Source organism: Atractosteus spatula, unplaced genomic scaffold (assembly GCF_055471065.1).
Source record: "Atractosteus spatula isolate fAtrSpa1 unplaced genomic scaffold, fAtrSpa1.hap1 Scaffold_106, whole genome shotgun sequence".
Lineage (NCBI taxonomy): Eukaryota > Metazoa > Chordata > Actinopteri > Semionotiformes > Lepisosteidae > Atractosteus > Atractosteus spatula.
In genome coordinates this window covers 96,083-112,211 of record NW_028296660.1, presented here as the reverse complement: position 1 = coordinate 112,211, position 16,129 = coordinate 96,083, and the positions used below count along the sequence as shown (strand labels likewise).

At 49.8% G+C, this 16,129-nt stretch overlaps 1 protein-coding gene across 5 annotated transcripts in view; it reads left to right on the top strand.

Moving 5' to 3' along the window:
• The window catches only part of LOC148809890 (junctional adhesion molecule-like), a 20,149-nt gene extending 4,020 nt beyond the window's left edge, over positions 1–16,129 (top strand). For 2 of the 5 annotated variants that reach the window (XM_088909189.1, XM_088909190.1), the window contains exons 2-7: positions 833–2,184; positions 8,876–9,226; positions 12,446–12,796; positions 13,019–13,150; positions 14,152–14,192; positions 14,717–16,129. In XM_088909189.1, coding sequence (XP_088765315.1) covers positions 1,761–2,184; positions 8,876–9,226; positions 12,446–12,796; positions 13,019–13,150; positions 14,152–14,192; positions 14,717–14,833 — 1,416 coding nt within the window. In that variant the 5' untranslated portion in view covers positions 833–1,760 and the 3' untranslated portion in view covers positions 14,834–16,129. Of the gene's footprint in view, positions 1–832; positions 7,627–8,875; positions 9,227–12,445; positions 12,797–13,018; positions 13,151–14,151; positions 14,193–14,716 lie in introns of those variants that run through there. The other 3 variants (XR_016087136.1, XM_088909192.1, XM_088909193.1) reach the window with 3 other exon arrangements.

Genomic DNA, 16,129 nt, shown 5'->3' with positions numbered 1-16,129 from the left:
CTGTTAGTTATTTTGGCTAAATACTTCAGCCACCAAAGTAAATGGTCTCATACTGCTCCCTCTATTCTTGCTTTTAAAGTAGAATTACTTTTTTTAATTTAAATTCCATTAAAATGCGAAGAATCAAATAGCGAGAGACACAGTGGAAATATGTCAAAAGTATCATTTTTAGTTTTTACATTTGTGAATTCCTCTGAAGAGGTGCTGCGGTGAAGCGCGCGTTTCGTCCTGTTGTTTTATCTGCTTTAAAAAGAACGGAGCACCCCCGCTGCCTCTTTTAAAGACTTGCAGTGGAAGTTTGGTCTTCTCGATTTTGTGCGAAAGTCTTTTAATCAGCACCGTTGTACTCATTGCAGGGGTATAGTTTACTGCATCAAGTCTTTTGACACTGGCTGCCTTTCAAGTGTGCTCCTTCAGATGCCACCAGTGAGGATTCTGAATTAAATCGCACCCCGTCTTGCGGAGTCTAGATCTGCTGTGCTTGTCTTCCTGTGACCTTTTTTTTCTTACGGTTGTCGTTTGGGGTTTTGCGCTGCTGTTCCGTGAAAGGGTACAGAGAGCCGAGGCATAGAGCACATAGCTCTGACCGCAAGCCTGCTCGTCTGTAGAGATCCTGCGAAACCCTCAGCTCAAGGAGTATTGTTTCCAGGCCAGAGTCAGATTTCTACTGTTTATTTGCTTCTGTAGTTTAATAAGCTCTGTATGATACAGCATCTATTCAAGTGAATACCTGTTTGTGTGTGGTAGTTGAGTTACCCTTCCCTTGACTCCACACAGGGGAGAATGAGGAAGTGCCGGCAGGTTCTGATATGCCCACCCCTCCTTTTCACAGGTAAAAAAGCGCAGCGCCCATTGGAGAAGAGACCTGTCCCTCACGGACGGCGTCCCGGCAACGGCAGGTGCCTCTGTGAGCACAGCCAATCCAGTGGCGCGCTGCCTGGGGAGTCCCAGTCACACTGGATATTGACCTCAAATCTTGCCCCAAGTCCCGCAGCTCGCCTGGAGGCACTTGGGAATCTTCCAGTGATGGATATAAGGATCAGAATAACGGTTAAACTACCGGTCGCACTGCGGCAAAGTGGATTGGAACAGATGGGTTGCAGAGGCCTGAGCGCCTGTGTTTTTAAGCGAATCTCACTTCCTCAAAGCTGAAGCCTGACACAGCTGTAAGCTGCAGTGTGGTCTGTCGTTGGAGCGGTGCTTCTCAGACTACAGCCAGGCAGGAAACAAGAGCAGAGAAACTTCAGGTGGGGTACGCTTTTAACCTCGAGGCTTTGAGCTGCGTCTCGCGAGGCCGAGAACGGCTTCAGAAATCCCTGTCCCTGGGTCGTCGGGGCTCAGAGGCGGGGTGCAAGTTCTCGTACGGTGCACTTCCGTTCTCCCCCTGAAAGCAACACAAGAGTTCAGTCGCGCACGAGCAGCGTGGAGAAAGACGTACGTTCCTTTTTTGGGGGGAATCTGCGGGACTGTGGCCTGACCTGGTGACACAGATTTTAACTCAACCGCTGACAACTGCGGCTTCAAGACTTGTTTCTGCCGCTCCAGCCCCTGTTCTTGAATCCTGCTCTCTGCTTCAGATCTCTCCCCTCGGCTCGGTCTCTTCCCGCAGGCTTGGCGAGCACGGCCCCGCAGCTGCAGGAGAGCACCCCGAGGTGTCGCTTACCTGGTGCTCAGCCACAGTATCAAGAGGCTCTGAACTGGAATGCTTGGGGCTTGTATCAGGTGATCTCAGTAGTTCTCGAAACCAGCCGTTGGAAAGGATGGAGAACGCAGGCTCTGTCGCAGGTTTGGACAATCCCAACTCTGCCAGGCGCGACTGTCAGATATCCCGACGCTGCCGAATTCATTGGAAATGGCTGAACGGACCGTACCTGTGCCGCGTCCCGTCTTGGGCTCCGGTGCCGAGCGCCACGTTGTCCTTTGCCTGTTATGAAAAGATTGAGGCCGAGCTGAGAGGACGGGAAATCGGTGTGGCGCTGATTCTCAGGGGTCGGTTTCGTGAGCAGCTGTCGCGCAGCGGAGAGAGGAAGAGGGCGGCCCTACCTCTCCCGCGGAGGAGGATGAAGAGGACGCAGCAGGACGAGGCCAGGGCGGACAAGGGGACGGCCGACAGCAGCACGATCAGGCAGGGCAGTCCGATTCCGGGGTGCTGGGGAGGGCTGGAGGCCTCCCTTTCCTGCTCTAGTCAGTTAAACATAAGAATCCCCTTATTATTCCTCTTCTGAAGCTGTTTACAGTTCACACAGGATCCCACTACCGCCACCAATGTGACGCGACGGCAGGCAAAGTGTGCCAGTCAGCGAATGATGCTCCAGAACGCTCCCCACACACCATCCATCAGTGGGGAGGAGAGCAGAGGGATGGGGCCAGTTCAGAGAGGGGGTGATTAGGAGGCCATGATGGGTAAAGTTGTGTATCCGTGTGTGTGCACAGCTGTGTGGCAGTGTCAGGTGTGTGCGATTGTGTATCCGTGCGTGTGCACAGCTGTGAGGCAGTGTCAGGTGTGTGCGATTGTGTATCCGTGCGTGTGCACAGCTGTGTGGCAGTGTCAAGTGTGTGCGATTGTGTATCCGTGCGTGTGCACAGCTGTGAGGCAGTGTCAGGTGTGTGTGATTGTGTATCCGTGCGTGTGCACAGCCGTGAGGCAGTGTCAGGTGTGTGTGATTGTGTATCCGTGTGTGTGCACCGCTGTGTGGCAGTGTCAGGTGTGTGCGATTGTGTATCAGTCGGTGCACAGCTGTGTGGCAGTGTCAGGTGTGTGCGATTGTGTATCAGTCGGTGCACAGCTGTGTGGCAGTGTCAGGTGTGTGCGATTGTGTATCAGTTGGTGCACAGCTGTGTGGCAGTGTCAGGTGTGTGCGATTGTGTGTCCGTGTGTGTGCACAGCTGTGTGGCAGTGTCAGGTGTGTGCGATTGTGTGTCCGTGTGTGTGCACAGCTGTGTGGCAGTGTCAGGTGTGTGCGATTGTGTGTCCGTGTGTGTGCACAGCTGTGAGGCAGTGTTAGGTGTGTGCGATTGTGTATCAGTCGGTCCACAGATTCCTTCACTAGTCGTCTCTAGCGACGATAGGCATAACGATCACGCGATCTGATCTCGATCACGTTCTTTTTCTTTTTGATCGGAAATAGTGATTTTCTTCTTCGTCACCACTTAAATCGTCAGTGGGTTTGGCGCCCTGCCAGATCTCGGTGCAGAGAGGGAAAGAAGGAGGATGGTGAAGTTGGTGCTGGTTTGACATTTGAATGAGCACAGGGGCACGTAGGTCAGCGCACACAACATTCTCGCTTGAGAAAGCACGCTGTGGAAGTAGGTCACGAAACTGATGCCGTGATCTCTGGAATCCAAGTGACGTTGCTGCAGAGCAAACCCATCTGTCTCTGCGATTTAGCTCGGTTTGGCGTTGAATTTCAAGCCAGGAGTCGCGCGGTGGTGAGACAGATGAAGCACCAAGGCCCAGGTGCTGTCGAGATAGCCGAGTCCGTGCCCGATCGCTGGTGGTCCTCCCTGTCAGCTCAGAACCGGTAGCGTGACCCGAAACAGGACTCTGTTCTTTTCCACACAGAATACACCCTCCTCAAAAACAAGGCGTCCTTCAGCTGTTAGTGGTTATTGCTGATGCACTGTGGTGGTTCATGGGGAAACTACGTGAAACTACGTGAAACGTGTTTTCTAAATCAGAGATGGATAAATGGTTTCGTTACTGTCCTGTTACCAGTTATTCCTACTGTATAAAAAGTGTGCACTCCTCACTCTGGGTCATTGAACTGTTCCAGTACCTACCTACATGCCTAGGGGGGGAAGATAGCTTTATTCTCACCAATTTGAAGTCTTCTCCGTTGTCCAATGTGAATCTCCCCCTTCTCTCTGGTGGCGCAGTAGTACAGCCCCTGGTCTGTCTCTGTGACCCCCTCAATCCTCAGATCAGGAGAGGCAGTGGAGGGGTTCAGCACCAGGCTGAAGCGAGAGTCCGGTCTTATCACATAGTAAAAAGGCTCAGTCTGCTGCTCCACTTGGTTCTTACTGGCTAAAATCCTCAGAGCCAGGGTCTCGTTACGCTGCAGAAACCAGGTGGTCTCGTGTCGGAGCTCGAGGTCACAGGGCAGGGTGACTGTGTCCCCCAGACTGACTGCTCCAGAGACCACAGCCCACACAGCAGCGCCTGCAGAGGTTTCGAGAAAGGAGAGCATTTGGTTACTTAGCAGAGAAAATGGCGTTGCATGACAAGTGTTGCTCGTCGGTCCTGAGAATGTCTTGATGACTCTCGCATCTGATTTGAGAGAATCACAAGTGAGCACAGGCATCTTAGATGTGGGAGTGTAAGATGGTCTTGGGTTGTTTGAGATGGCTGTATATTTCCATCAGAGATTTTCCTGAAAAATGTTCTTTTAACCCCCTAATCTGAGAAATAGGCAGTTTCTCTTCACCCTAGAACCAACCGTGGAACTAGGTTTTGTTGCACATTATAGATGTAAAATAAAAAAATTACAGTTGTCTGCTTCTCGAGGAATAGCTCATTGTTGCTTTGTCTGTGTTCGAATCTGGCACGTCTGTAGGCAGATATGCAGCTGCAGCAGCAGTAGGGAAATTCCAACACCATTTTAAAAACATCTAATGTAGTAAACCGGCGTATTTGAAAACTTCCATTTCATGCCACACTCTTACTACGGGATATTATTCCTACATTTTCTGTTGCATTTAATTTTGACCTATAAAGTCTTTCTCTGTGCTTGTTTCCCAAGTGTGTTGCTTGTTACTTGAAAGTGCTTGTTTCAGTGACTAATTGAAACCACATGTGACAAGTGTCAGTTCTGTTCAGTAAAGGTTTACTGTACTAATAAGGCTAGAACTAAGCTCTCAAACAACTGCACAAACAAACAGAAGGTGAAAAGGTGTTTTTAGTTACTCATACTGACGCTTGAGCCTTCATTTGAAGACGGGAAAGATTGTGAAGTGTCGTTTCTAGATCGGCGCGCCCAGAAAACGCGCAGCGCGTCAAGGAAGACTTTTGAGGCGGCTTTTTGGTGTAAAATGCTGATCTGGATAAGTACTCACAGGTGACGAAAAGAGTAGCGCCCACCTTGCGTCCGTCCATCTTGGCTTCTGTCTCACCACTGCAAAAATGACACTTGAGATTGAAGCTTATTAAGGAGGTGTGAGTGGGGCCAGCAGGGGGCGCTCTCACCCTGCAGTCTGTGTGGGTCCTGATGCCCCAGTATAGTGACGGGGACACTGGACTGTAAACAGGCACCGTCCTTCAGATGAGACGTAAAACCAAGGTCCTGACTCTCTGTGCTCATTAACAATCCGGGGGTGTCTCTGGAGAAGAGTAGGGGTGTTACCCCAGTGTCCTGGTCAAATACACCCCCTGGTCTTTACCCATCATGCCCTCTTAATCACCCCCCTCTCTGAACTGGCCTCATCGCTCTGCTCCCCTCCCCACTGAGAGCTGGTGTGTGGGGAGCGGACTGGCGCATCACCCAGGAGGGGCTGCACACTGGGGGTAGTGGAGGGGATCCCCATGACCTGGGAAGACCTCTGAGTGGAGAGTCCAGAAAAGTGTGAGGAGTTACTATTGTCATCCAGCGGAGAAGAAACCCACGCTGCAGTAGCTCAGTTTGGTCACTAGGGGGCATATATGCTTAAATAGCCAAGAACAGACTGGCCTGAATTTATAAACCAGCTCTATCGCCCGAGGAATTCTCTGTTTTATAGTGCAGACCGTCGAGGACCTAATCTGGTTATTGTATCTATCGTGTTTGATTCGTGCTAGGATTCTTGTTTTGTTTTATTTATTTTAACAACAGAAAAAGATATAACACAGACAGGAGTAACATGTAACATACCAATAACATCGGCAGGGATACACACGCCATGACAAAAGTTTAAACGGAGTAAATAAAAACGAGGTCCGCACAGCGTTCACGTTTTTACATTTCGAAATCGTCTGTAAACACGCCTTTACATCTACTTCGCACTGTTCAAACACAGGACTCTTCCCAGACCGTTTCACTTTACGTACATAATAACGTGCCAGTATAATAAGTCAACTACAAAATATATTTTTAAAAAATAATAATATTATTATATGAAAAATAATATTTTCAGATTGTTTTTAACTAGATCAAAACTTAACATAACGTCTATTCCTTTAAAAACAATATCAGTATTAGCCTCTTTTTAAATATAAGTTTGCAAATCAGGCCAGAAGGTTTTTACAACAGGACGTAATCAAAATGAATGCCGTGTGGTTTCGGGGCTACTTTAACAAAAGGCACAGTTATCATCTGTATTGATTTTAAATCGCTCCACAACCAAGGGCCTTCAACAGACCTGAAGGTCAACCTGAGCAACTGTTGCCCCTAGCAACAGGCGAGCCCGGTGGGCCAGTTACTTCCGTTTCCGGTCTGGTGTGGCCAGAGCCGCCACCGCACAGAAAACAAATAAAAGGGAAAAAAGCGGTTACCAAGGTTACCAAGCGTTCAAAGTGAGGAATATGAAATATTAAGTTTCATATTCTCTTTCTTTACAATTGCAGAAGTGGGAAACATTCAAAATTCCATACGAATTAGCGTTTTTAACGGTAACGTGCCTTCAGGCTTCGATAAGTTTAATAAATGCATTTCTAATAGGCTTATTCGAAAGGAAGTGAACGGCGCATTTGCCAAAAGCGAACGGCCTTCGTCTTCGGTTGGGGTTTCCTCTTCCTCTCATGAGCGGAAGTCGGCCTTTAAAAATAGTTTTCATTTGAAACTCGGTCTGGTCTGTTGTGGCCAGGAAACGCCTACTGCTTGTGTGCACTTGCCACTGCGCTTTCAGTGGCAGGACATTCGTCTCCCAGGATGGGACTCCTGGCCTTTTTTTCGTGTTTTAAAGCGGTATGTGAACTTCTGCGTCCGATACAACTTGCCCTGAGTGAGCGGCTGTCTGTTGCAGGACAGGAGAGCCCCTGTCCAGTTAGTCCAGGGGGTCTGTGACCCTGGTTCTGGAGAGACATTGTCCAGTTAGTCCAGGGGTCTCCTGGTTCTGGAGAGGTCCAGTCCAGTTAGTCCAGGGGGTCTGTGACCCTGGTTCTGGAGAGACATTGTCCAGTTAGTCCAGGGGTCTCCTGGTTCTGGAGAGGTGCAGTCCAGTTAGTCCAGGGGGTCTGTGACCCTGGTTCTGGAGAGACATTGTCCAGTTAGTCCAGGGGTCTCCTGGTTCTGGAGAGGTCCAGTCCAGTTGGTCCAGGGGGTCTGTGTCCCTGGTTCTGGAGAGACATTGTCCAGTTAGTCCAGGGGTCTCCTGGTTCTGGAGAGGTCCAGTCCAGTTAGTCCAGGGGGTCTGTGACCCTGGTTCTGGAGAGACCTTGTCCAGTTAGTCCGGGGGTCTCCTGGTTCTGGAGGTTCTCCCTCCTCCTGGTGTCTTCTGCGAGATGTCAGGAGCGGCTCACTGAGAGGACAGGTCTGAAGGAGCTGCTCTCTATTGGTCAGTCCTCTGTACCCACGCAGCTGTGACTCCTGACCAAGTTCAAGTTCATTCTGCCCCCCCGAGCAGCGACGCCTCTTCTCTATTTCACTCTCACACCAGCGAGACGGCGGGGCTCGATGTCGGCGCCGTGCAGCCCCCTTGCTCTGTTCCTCTCCGCCAGTGAGTACTCCGCGCGCTTGTACAATCCCGGCCCTCTGCTCAGGGTGATCATGCGGCTCTCGTTTGCACGTCCGTGTCTGGGATCGCCCGGGAGCCCGCGGCGCAGCAGGTCGGAACTGAAAGATTTCGAGAAGTGGGTGGGCCGGGGAGCTGGTGTTCGGTCGTGCTCGAGGTGTTTCTGTCTGAAAAGTGATTTTTGCCTTTCAGTCGCAGCGTCTCGACCACATTCGGGTCTGCGCTGTGGGTGGACGACACCTTAAATCATCAAAGGTGTCCTGTCATGACATATATTTCAGTAGCGTCTGTATCAACGACAAGGGCTTATATGATGAGGGAGACTCGAACACTTAAAACATGACTTTGGAAATCTCCAGGCTTGGGCAGGGGGAGAGAAGTTCTTGCGCTTTTCATTTTGAGTGAATAGTGTGGTGTCTGGCGACGTTGTAACCAGGCCGTTCTGCAAGATAGTGGGATTTCAAGATTTCCCTAAAGGGAGAGAAAATGCACAGAGACATTAAAGTGCAATATGGGCTCTTAATTTCTCTGTGCAGCTTAATACTTTAAAAATAAAGATGTACTGTTCACAGTTCCTGCAGGAAGAACAACTGTAGCCAACTTTAAGCTGCCTCCCGAAATGATCGGAGAATCCTCTGTGCTGCAAAGCGTATTCAATTTATTTAGCTTTTTCGCTGGCTTTCACATTTAAGTCCTCGAAGTAGAGAATCATGTGTGTGAATAAACGTGAGTTCATTCAGAAATCGTGCGAAACTCAATTGATGCAAAGTGACAGAGGCCACTCAACCGTTTGTGCGACGTGTTAAAATAGTTTTGTGCACCTGGAATTAATTGCGGTTGGCCAGTGCAAAACGAAGGTTTGGAATACTTAAGCAGTCGTGACTTTTCCATTTCTTCTTTCCTATGGATGATCTACTTACTTCCCTCTGTTTCTGTTTTGCTTTGATTGTGTGGAGGTGGACGTTTTTTGCAACAAATTTGTATTGCTACTTTGAAGTGTCATCACTGCGAACTTTAAAGTAACACAGCGTGGAATCTTTGCCAGGGTCAGAATCCTTTCGCAAGGCATTATATGAACTCAGCTGGGTGTCCTGTTGAGTTCAGCAGAATCCGTGCCGATTCTGGGCTGAAAGCAGTTTTCCCACTTTCCCCTCCCTAGAAGAATGTTCGGGATCATGCAACGCCATTTTCTCTGCCGAGTAACCAAATACTCTCCTTTCTCGAACCTCTGCAGGCGCTGCTGTGTGGGCTGTGGTCTCTGGAGCAGTCAGACTGGGGGACACAGTCACCCTGCCCTGTGACCTCGAGCTCCGACAAGAGACCACCTGGTTTCTGCAGCGTAACGAGACCCTGGCTCTGAGGATTTTAGCCAGTAAGAACCAAGTGGAGCAGCAGACTGAGCCTTTTGACTACAAGAAGAGACCTGACTCTCGCTTCAGCCTGGTGCTGAACCCCTCCACTAACTCCTCCAGTCTGAGGATTGAGGGGGTCACAGTGACAGACCAGGGGCTGTACTACTGCACCACCAGAGAGAGGGGAGATGTACAGATAGGAAAAGGCACCAGGCTGAGGCTCCATGGAGAAGGTGAGAACAGTTTATTTGTGAAGAGGGATGATCTGTACTGCAGAGAGAGAGATTCACATCGGAAACAGAACCAGACTGAGGATCAGTGTAGGAGAGAACAACCTACTTACTGACCTAACCAGTCTGATATCAATGTAAAAAAAAAATAAAACAATATGTAAATTAAGAAAATAATTTGCTTATAAAATAAAAATATGAAAAACAGACAAGAAGTCTTTTTAGAATTATCATCGAAGGAAAATGGCGAACATCCCTCTGGAATCGGCTGGTCATGGTTCACAGGAAGCCCTCTGAGGCTGGGGGTTCGGGGGGATATGAATAGAAGAGACCTGGGCTCGTCTGTAAACACGCCTTTACATCTACTTCGCACTGTTCAAACGCAGGACTCTTCCCAGAGTCGGTTCCCACGGTTACCAAGCGTTCAGCTGCTTCGCTAAAGTGAGGAATATGAAATATTAAGTTTCATATTCTCTTTCTTTACAATTGCAGAAGTGGGAAACATTCAAAATTCAATGCGAATTAGCGTTTTTAACGGTAACGTGCCTTCAGGCTTCGATAAGTTTAATAAATGCATTTCTAATGGGCTTATTCGAAAGGAAGTGAACGGCGCATTTGCCAAACGCGAACGGCCTTCGTCTTCGGTTGGGGTTTCCTCTTCCTCTCATGAGCGGAAGTCGGCCTTTAAAAATAGTTTTCATTTGAAACTCGGTCTGTTGTGGCCAGGAAACGCCTACTGCTTGTGTGCACTTGCCACTGCGCTTTCAGTGGCAGGACATTCGTCTCCCAGGATGGGACTCCTGGCCTTTTTTTCGTGTTTTAAAGCGGTATGTGAACTTCTGCGTCCGATACAACTTGCCCTGAGTGAGCGGCTGTCTGTTGCAGGACAGGAGAGCCCCTGTCCAGTTAGTCCAGGGGTCTATGACTCTGGTTCTGGAGAGGTCCGGTCCAGTTAGAACAGGTCCGCTCCAGTTACTCAGGGGGTCTCGGTTTTTGGAGAGTCCCGGTCCAGTTAGTCCAGGGGTCTATGACTCTGGTTCTGGAGAGGTCTGGTCCAGTTACTCAGGGGGTCTCCTGGTTCTGTTGAGATCCAGCCCAGTTAGTAAAGGTCCGGTCCAGTTACTCAAGGGGTCTCCTGGTTCTGGAGAGCCCCAGTCCAGTTAGTACAGGCGTCTGCTGGTTCTGGAGAGGTCCAGTCCAGTTAGTCCAGGGGGTCTGTGACCCTGGTTCTGGAGAGACATTGTCCAGTTAGTCCAGGGGTCTCCTGGTTCTGGAGAGGTCCAGTCCAGTTAGTCCAGGGGGTCTGTGACCCTGGTTCTGGAGAGACATTGTCCAGTTAGTCCAGGGGTCTCCTGGTTCTGGAGAGGTCCAGTCCAGTTAGTCCAGGGGGTCTGTGACCCTGGTTCTGGAGAGACATTGTCCAGTTAGTCCAGGGGTCTCCTGGTTCTGGAGAGGTCCAGTCCAGTTAGTCCAGGGGGTCTGTGACCCTGGTTCTGGAGAGACATTGTCCAGTTAGTCCAGGGGTCTCCTGGTTCTGGAGAGGTGCAGTCCAGTTAGTCCAGGGGGTCTGTGACCCTGGTTCTGGAGAGACATTGTCCAGTTAGTCCAGGGGTCTCCTGGTTCTGGAGAGGTGCAGTCCAGTTAGTCCAGGGGGTCTGTGACCCTGGTTCTGGAGAGACATTGTCTAGTTAGTCCAGGGGTCTCCTGGTTCTGGAGGTTCTCCCTCCTCCTGGTGTCTTCTGCGAGATGTCAGGAGCGGCTCACTGAGGGGACAGGTCTGAAGGAGCTGCTCTCTATTGGTCAGTCCTCTGTACCCACGCAGCTGTGACTCCTGACCAAGTTCAAGTTCATTCTGACCCCCCGAGCAGCGACGCCTCTTCTCTATTTCACTCTCACACCAGCGAGACGGCGGGGCTCGATGTCGGCGCCGTGCAGCCCCGCTGCTCTGTTCCTCTCCGCCAGTGAGTACTCCGCGCGCTTGTACAATCCCGGCCCTCTGCTCAGGGTGATCATGCGGCTCTCGTTTGCACGTCCGTGTCTGGGATCGCCCGGGAGCCCGCGGCGCAGCAGGTCGGAACTGAAAGATTTCGAGAAGTGGGTGGGCCGGGGAGCTGGTGTTCGGTCGTGCTCGAGGTGTTTCTGTCTGAAAGGTGATTTTTGCCTTTCAGTCGCAGCGTCTCGACCACATTCGGGTCTGTGGACGTGGGTGGGTGGTGGGTGGACGACACCTTAAATCATCAAAGGTGTCCTGTCATGACATATATTTCAGTAGCGTCTGTATCAACGACAAGGGCTTATATGATGAGGGAGACTCAAACACTTAAAACATGACTTTGGAAATCTCCAGGCTTGGGCAGGGGGAGAGAAGTTCTTGCGCTTTTCATTTTGTGTGAATAGTGTGGTGTCTGGCGACGTTGTAACCAGGCCGTTCTGCAAGATAGTGGGATTTCAAGATTTCCCTCAAGGGAGAGAAAATGCGCAGAGACATTAAAGTGCAATATGGGCTCTTAATTTCTCTGTGCAGGTTAATACTTTAAAAATAAAGATGTACTGTTCACAGTTCCTGCAGGAAGAACAACTGTAGCCAACTTTAAGCTGCCTCCCGAAATGATCGGAGAATCCTCTGTGCTGCAAAGCGTATTCAATTTATTTAGCTTTTTCGCTGGCATTCACATTTAAGTCCTCGAAGTAGAGAATCATGTGTGTGAATAAACGTGAGTTCATTCAGAAATCGTGCGAAACTCAATTGACGCAAACTGACAGAGGCCACTCATCTGTTTGTGCGACGTGTTAAAATAGTTTTGTGCACCTGGAATTAATTGCGGTTGGCCAGTGCAAAACGAAGGTTTGGAATACTTAAGCAGTCGTGACTTTTCCATTTCTTCTTTCGTATGGATGATCTACTTACTTCCCTCTGTTTCTGTTTTGCTTTGAACGTGTGGAGGTGGACATTTTTTGCAACAAATTTGTATTGCTACTTTGAAGTGTCATCACTGCGAACTTTAAAGTAACACAGCGTGGAATCTTTGCCAGGGTCAGAATCCTTTCGCAAGGCATTATATGAACTCAGCTGGGTGTCCTGTTGAGTTCAGCAGAATCTGTGCCGATTCTGGGCTGAAAGCAGTTTTCCCACTTTCCCCTCCCTAGAAGAATGTTCGGGATCATGCAACGCCATTTTCTCTGCCGAGTAACCAAATACTCTCCTTTCTCGAACCTCTGCAGGCGCTGCTGTGTGGGCTGTGGTCTCTGGAGCAGTCAGACTGGGGGACACAGTCACCCTGCCCTGTGACCTCGAGCTCCGACACGAGACCACCTGGTTTCTGCAGCGTAACGAGACCCTGGCTCTGAGGATTTTAGCCAGTAAGAACCAAGTGGAGCAGCAGACTGAGCCTTTTTACTATGTGATAAGACCGGACTCTCGCTTCAGCCTGGTGCTGAACTCCTCCACTAACTCCTCCAGTCTGAGGATTGAGGGGGTCACAGAGACAGACCAGGGGCTGTACTACTGCACCACCAGAGAGAGGGGAGAGGTACAGATAGGAAAAGGCACCAGGCTGAGGCTCCATGGAGAAGGTGAGAACAGTTTATTTGTGAAGAGGGATGATCTGTACTGCAGAGAGAGAGATTCACATCGGAAACAGAACCAGACTGAGGATCAGTGTAGGAGAGAACAACCTACTTACTGACCTAACCAGTCTGATATCAATGTAAAAAAAAAATAAAACAATATGTAAATTAAGAAAATAATTTGCTTATAAAATAAAAATATGAAAAACAGTCAAAAATTCTTTTTAGAATTATTATCGAAGGAAAATGGCGAACATCCCTCTGGAATCGGCTGGTCATGCCTGATCATCCTGATCGTTGCTCCTCCTCTCTCCACCCTGATGACATCGTGCTTCGTCTTCTGTCTCTTTTACAGACCAGGTATGCGTTCACTCTGCACACTGTCCGTGCGCAATGCTAACAGTGATTTCAGAAAAATATAATTATATGCTGTTGGTCGACCAGTAGGTGGCGCTCTTGACAAGAATTTCCAGTTGAGTGCTTCAGTAAGGTGACCAGGGCCGGTGACAGGTCACAGCTGGTGGTCATTTCCAGAATGCAGTTCTCTCTGTATGAGTTGGTGCTCTTGTTCGGTACGTGTGTGACGTTTGACCTCTAAGCACACCACAGCTCTGTGAGAGCTGAGACTGCGAAGCAGCTTGGATGCTGATGGCTGCAAACCTTCAAGAAGTACTTTTGTACACACCTTTTTTTGTCTTTGGAGTGATAAAAAAATAAAATAAGAAAGTAGCCTTTTCGCTGCTGCTTTTAATAAACAAACTAGTTTAATAGACAAGCTCTCCCAGGTGGGGTTACTGGTGCAGATTGATCGCTGTGTGTCTCCCAGGTGGGGTTACTGGTGCAGAACGACCGCTGTGTGTCTCCCAGGTGGGGTTACTGGTGCACAATGATCGCTGTGCGTCTCCCAGGTGGGGTTACTGGTGCAGAATGATTACTGTGTGTCTCCCAGTTGGGGTTACTGGTGCAGAATGATTACTGTGTGTCTCCCAGGTGGGGTTGTAAGGGATTCAAGTGGATCCCTTCCTATATGTTGGAATCTTTAAAAATTAATTTTATGATATGGTATGCAGAAATTATGTTTATAAAATCATTTTAGAACCTATTGCTGCAGTTGTAATATTGAAACTAGGTGAATTCTTTGGGATTCTTTGCCATGAGACCTGTTATGCAAAAGCAATTAATTTTATTGCTTAATTGATTATTAGCCTCCAAGGGCTCCTGATCTGACAGCGGGGTGAAACACTGACAGTGGGAGCAGTATTTCACACACAGCTGAGACAGACAGGTAACTGTGTGTTCGTTGCAGAGAGAGGAATGGAGGAATTATGTCCAGTCTTATGAGGTTTTGTTTTAATTTCCAGGCCGGCCACAGGACAGAAAAGGAGACAGAGGCCTCGTGCAGGTATTTTGTTTTTGAGTTGTCCTTCATAAGTGGCAGAATGCAAAATTAGAATATCTTGCGCATCTGTTTCGGCATTTGGATGTTAAGTGATACCAAAGCAGTTCAAGCACATGTCGCAGTACTGGTCTTCTGGAATAAATAGTGTGCTCCTTCTTCAGACCCCAGGTGTGTCACAGTGAGCACAGAGAGAGGCCTGTTTCACAGTAATAACTGATGACAGCTGTCAGCAGCACACAGAAACCGCATCCTCGTACAGTGTCTCCTAGATCAGTCCTTGTGCTTCCGCTCATTCTGTCTCGGAGGTCCTAGAATTGTCCGGCAGTTACAGCTCACAGTTCGCAGTGGGATACTGTGACCCGGACATCGCAAGCCTCTGTCCGTTTTCAGCGGCAGGGACGCCGGCAGGAGGATTATGAGAATCCCAGTATTAATGTTCTGCAGAGGCACAAGATGGGACACGCCGCGTCTTCCTCGTTTGTCTCCAGTCTGGCTGTAACCTGAGCCCAGCCTCTGTGTGTCCCCAGGGGAAGGGACGGCAGCAGGACGTGTACGAGATCATGAGGCCGGCCGGGGACCGAGAGTCCGGAAGCGCGCAGAGCGATCGTCTCCCCCGATCGCGAGCCCAGAACCTGTCGGGGTGAAGCGGCGCTTCTCTTCCCCCTCTCCTCCTGCCTCTCTGCCTGCCCGCGCTGACGATGTGCGGCGTGACCGCCCTGCTGTTTCACAGGAAGCTCTCTGAGGCTGGGGCTTCGGGGGATGTGAATAGAAGAGACCTGTCCAGGTGTGTGTGTGTGTGTGTGTGTCCCCTGTGATGGACTGGTGTCCTGTCCAGGGTGTGTGTGTGTGTGATGGACTGGTGTCCTGTCCAGGGTGTGTGTGTGAGTGTGTGTGTGTCCTGTGATGGACTGCTGTCCTGTCCAGGGTGCGTGAGTGTGTGTGTGTCCTGTGATGGACTGTTATCCTGTCCAGGGTGTGTGTGTGTGTGTGTGTGTGTCCTCTGATGGACTGCTGTCCTGTCCAGGGTGTGTGAGTGTGTGTGTCCTGTGATGGACTGCTGTCCTGTCCAGGGTGTGTGTGTGTGTCCTGTGATGGACTGCTGTCCTGTCCAGGGTGTGTGACTGTGTGTGTGTGTGTGTGTGATGGACTGCTGTCCTGTCCAGGGTGTGTGAGTGTGTGTGTGTCCTGTGATGGACTGCTGTCCTGTCCAGGGTGTGTGTGTGTGTCCTGTGATGGACTGCTGTCCTGTCCAGGGTGTGTGACTGTGTGTGTGTGTGTGATGGACTGCTGTCCTGTCCAGGGTGTGTGAGTGTGTGTGTGTCCTGTGATGGACTGCTGTCCTGTCCAGGGTGTGTGTGTCCTGTGATGGACTGCTGTCCTGTCCAGGGTGTGTGACTGTGTGTGTATGTGTGATGGACTGCTGTCCTGTCCAGGGTGTGTGAGTGTGTGTGTGTCCTGTGATGGACTGCTGTCCTGTCCAGGGTGTGTGTGTGTGTCCTGTGATGGACTGCTGTCCTGTCCAGGGTGTGTGACTGTGTGTATGTGTGATGGACTGCTGTCCTGTCCAGGGTGTGTGAGTGTGTGTGTGTCCTGTGATGGACTGCTGTCCTGTCCAGGGTGTGTGTGTGTGTCCTGTGATGGACTGCTGTCCTGTCCAGGGTGTGTGACTGTGTGTGTGTGTGATGGACTGCTGTCCTATCCAGGGTGTGTGAGTGTGTGTGTGTGTCCTGTGATGGACTGCTGTCCTGCCTTGTGCCTGTTGCTTGCTGGGATAGACTCTGGCTCCTCGTCAACCTGGAATTGGAAAACAATTGGATGACTATTCATTAATTGTTGAACGAATGTTCAGTGGTTGTTCAAAATGTATTTAATTTATGTCACACAACTTCACATCTTCTTCTTTTCTTCTTGTCATCATTAAATTTGTAATTTCACCTGCA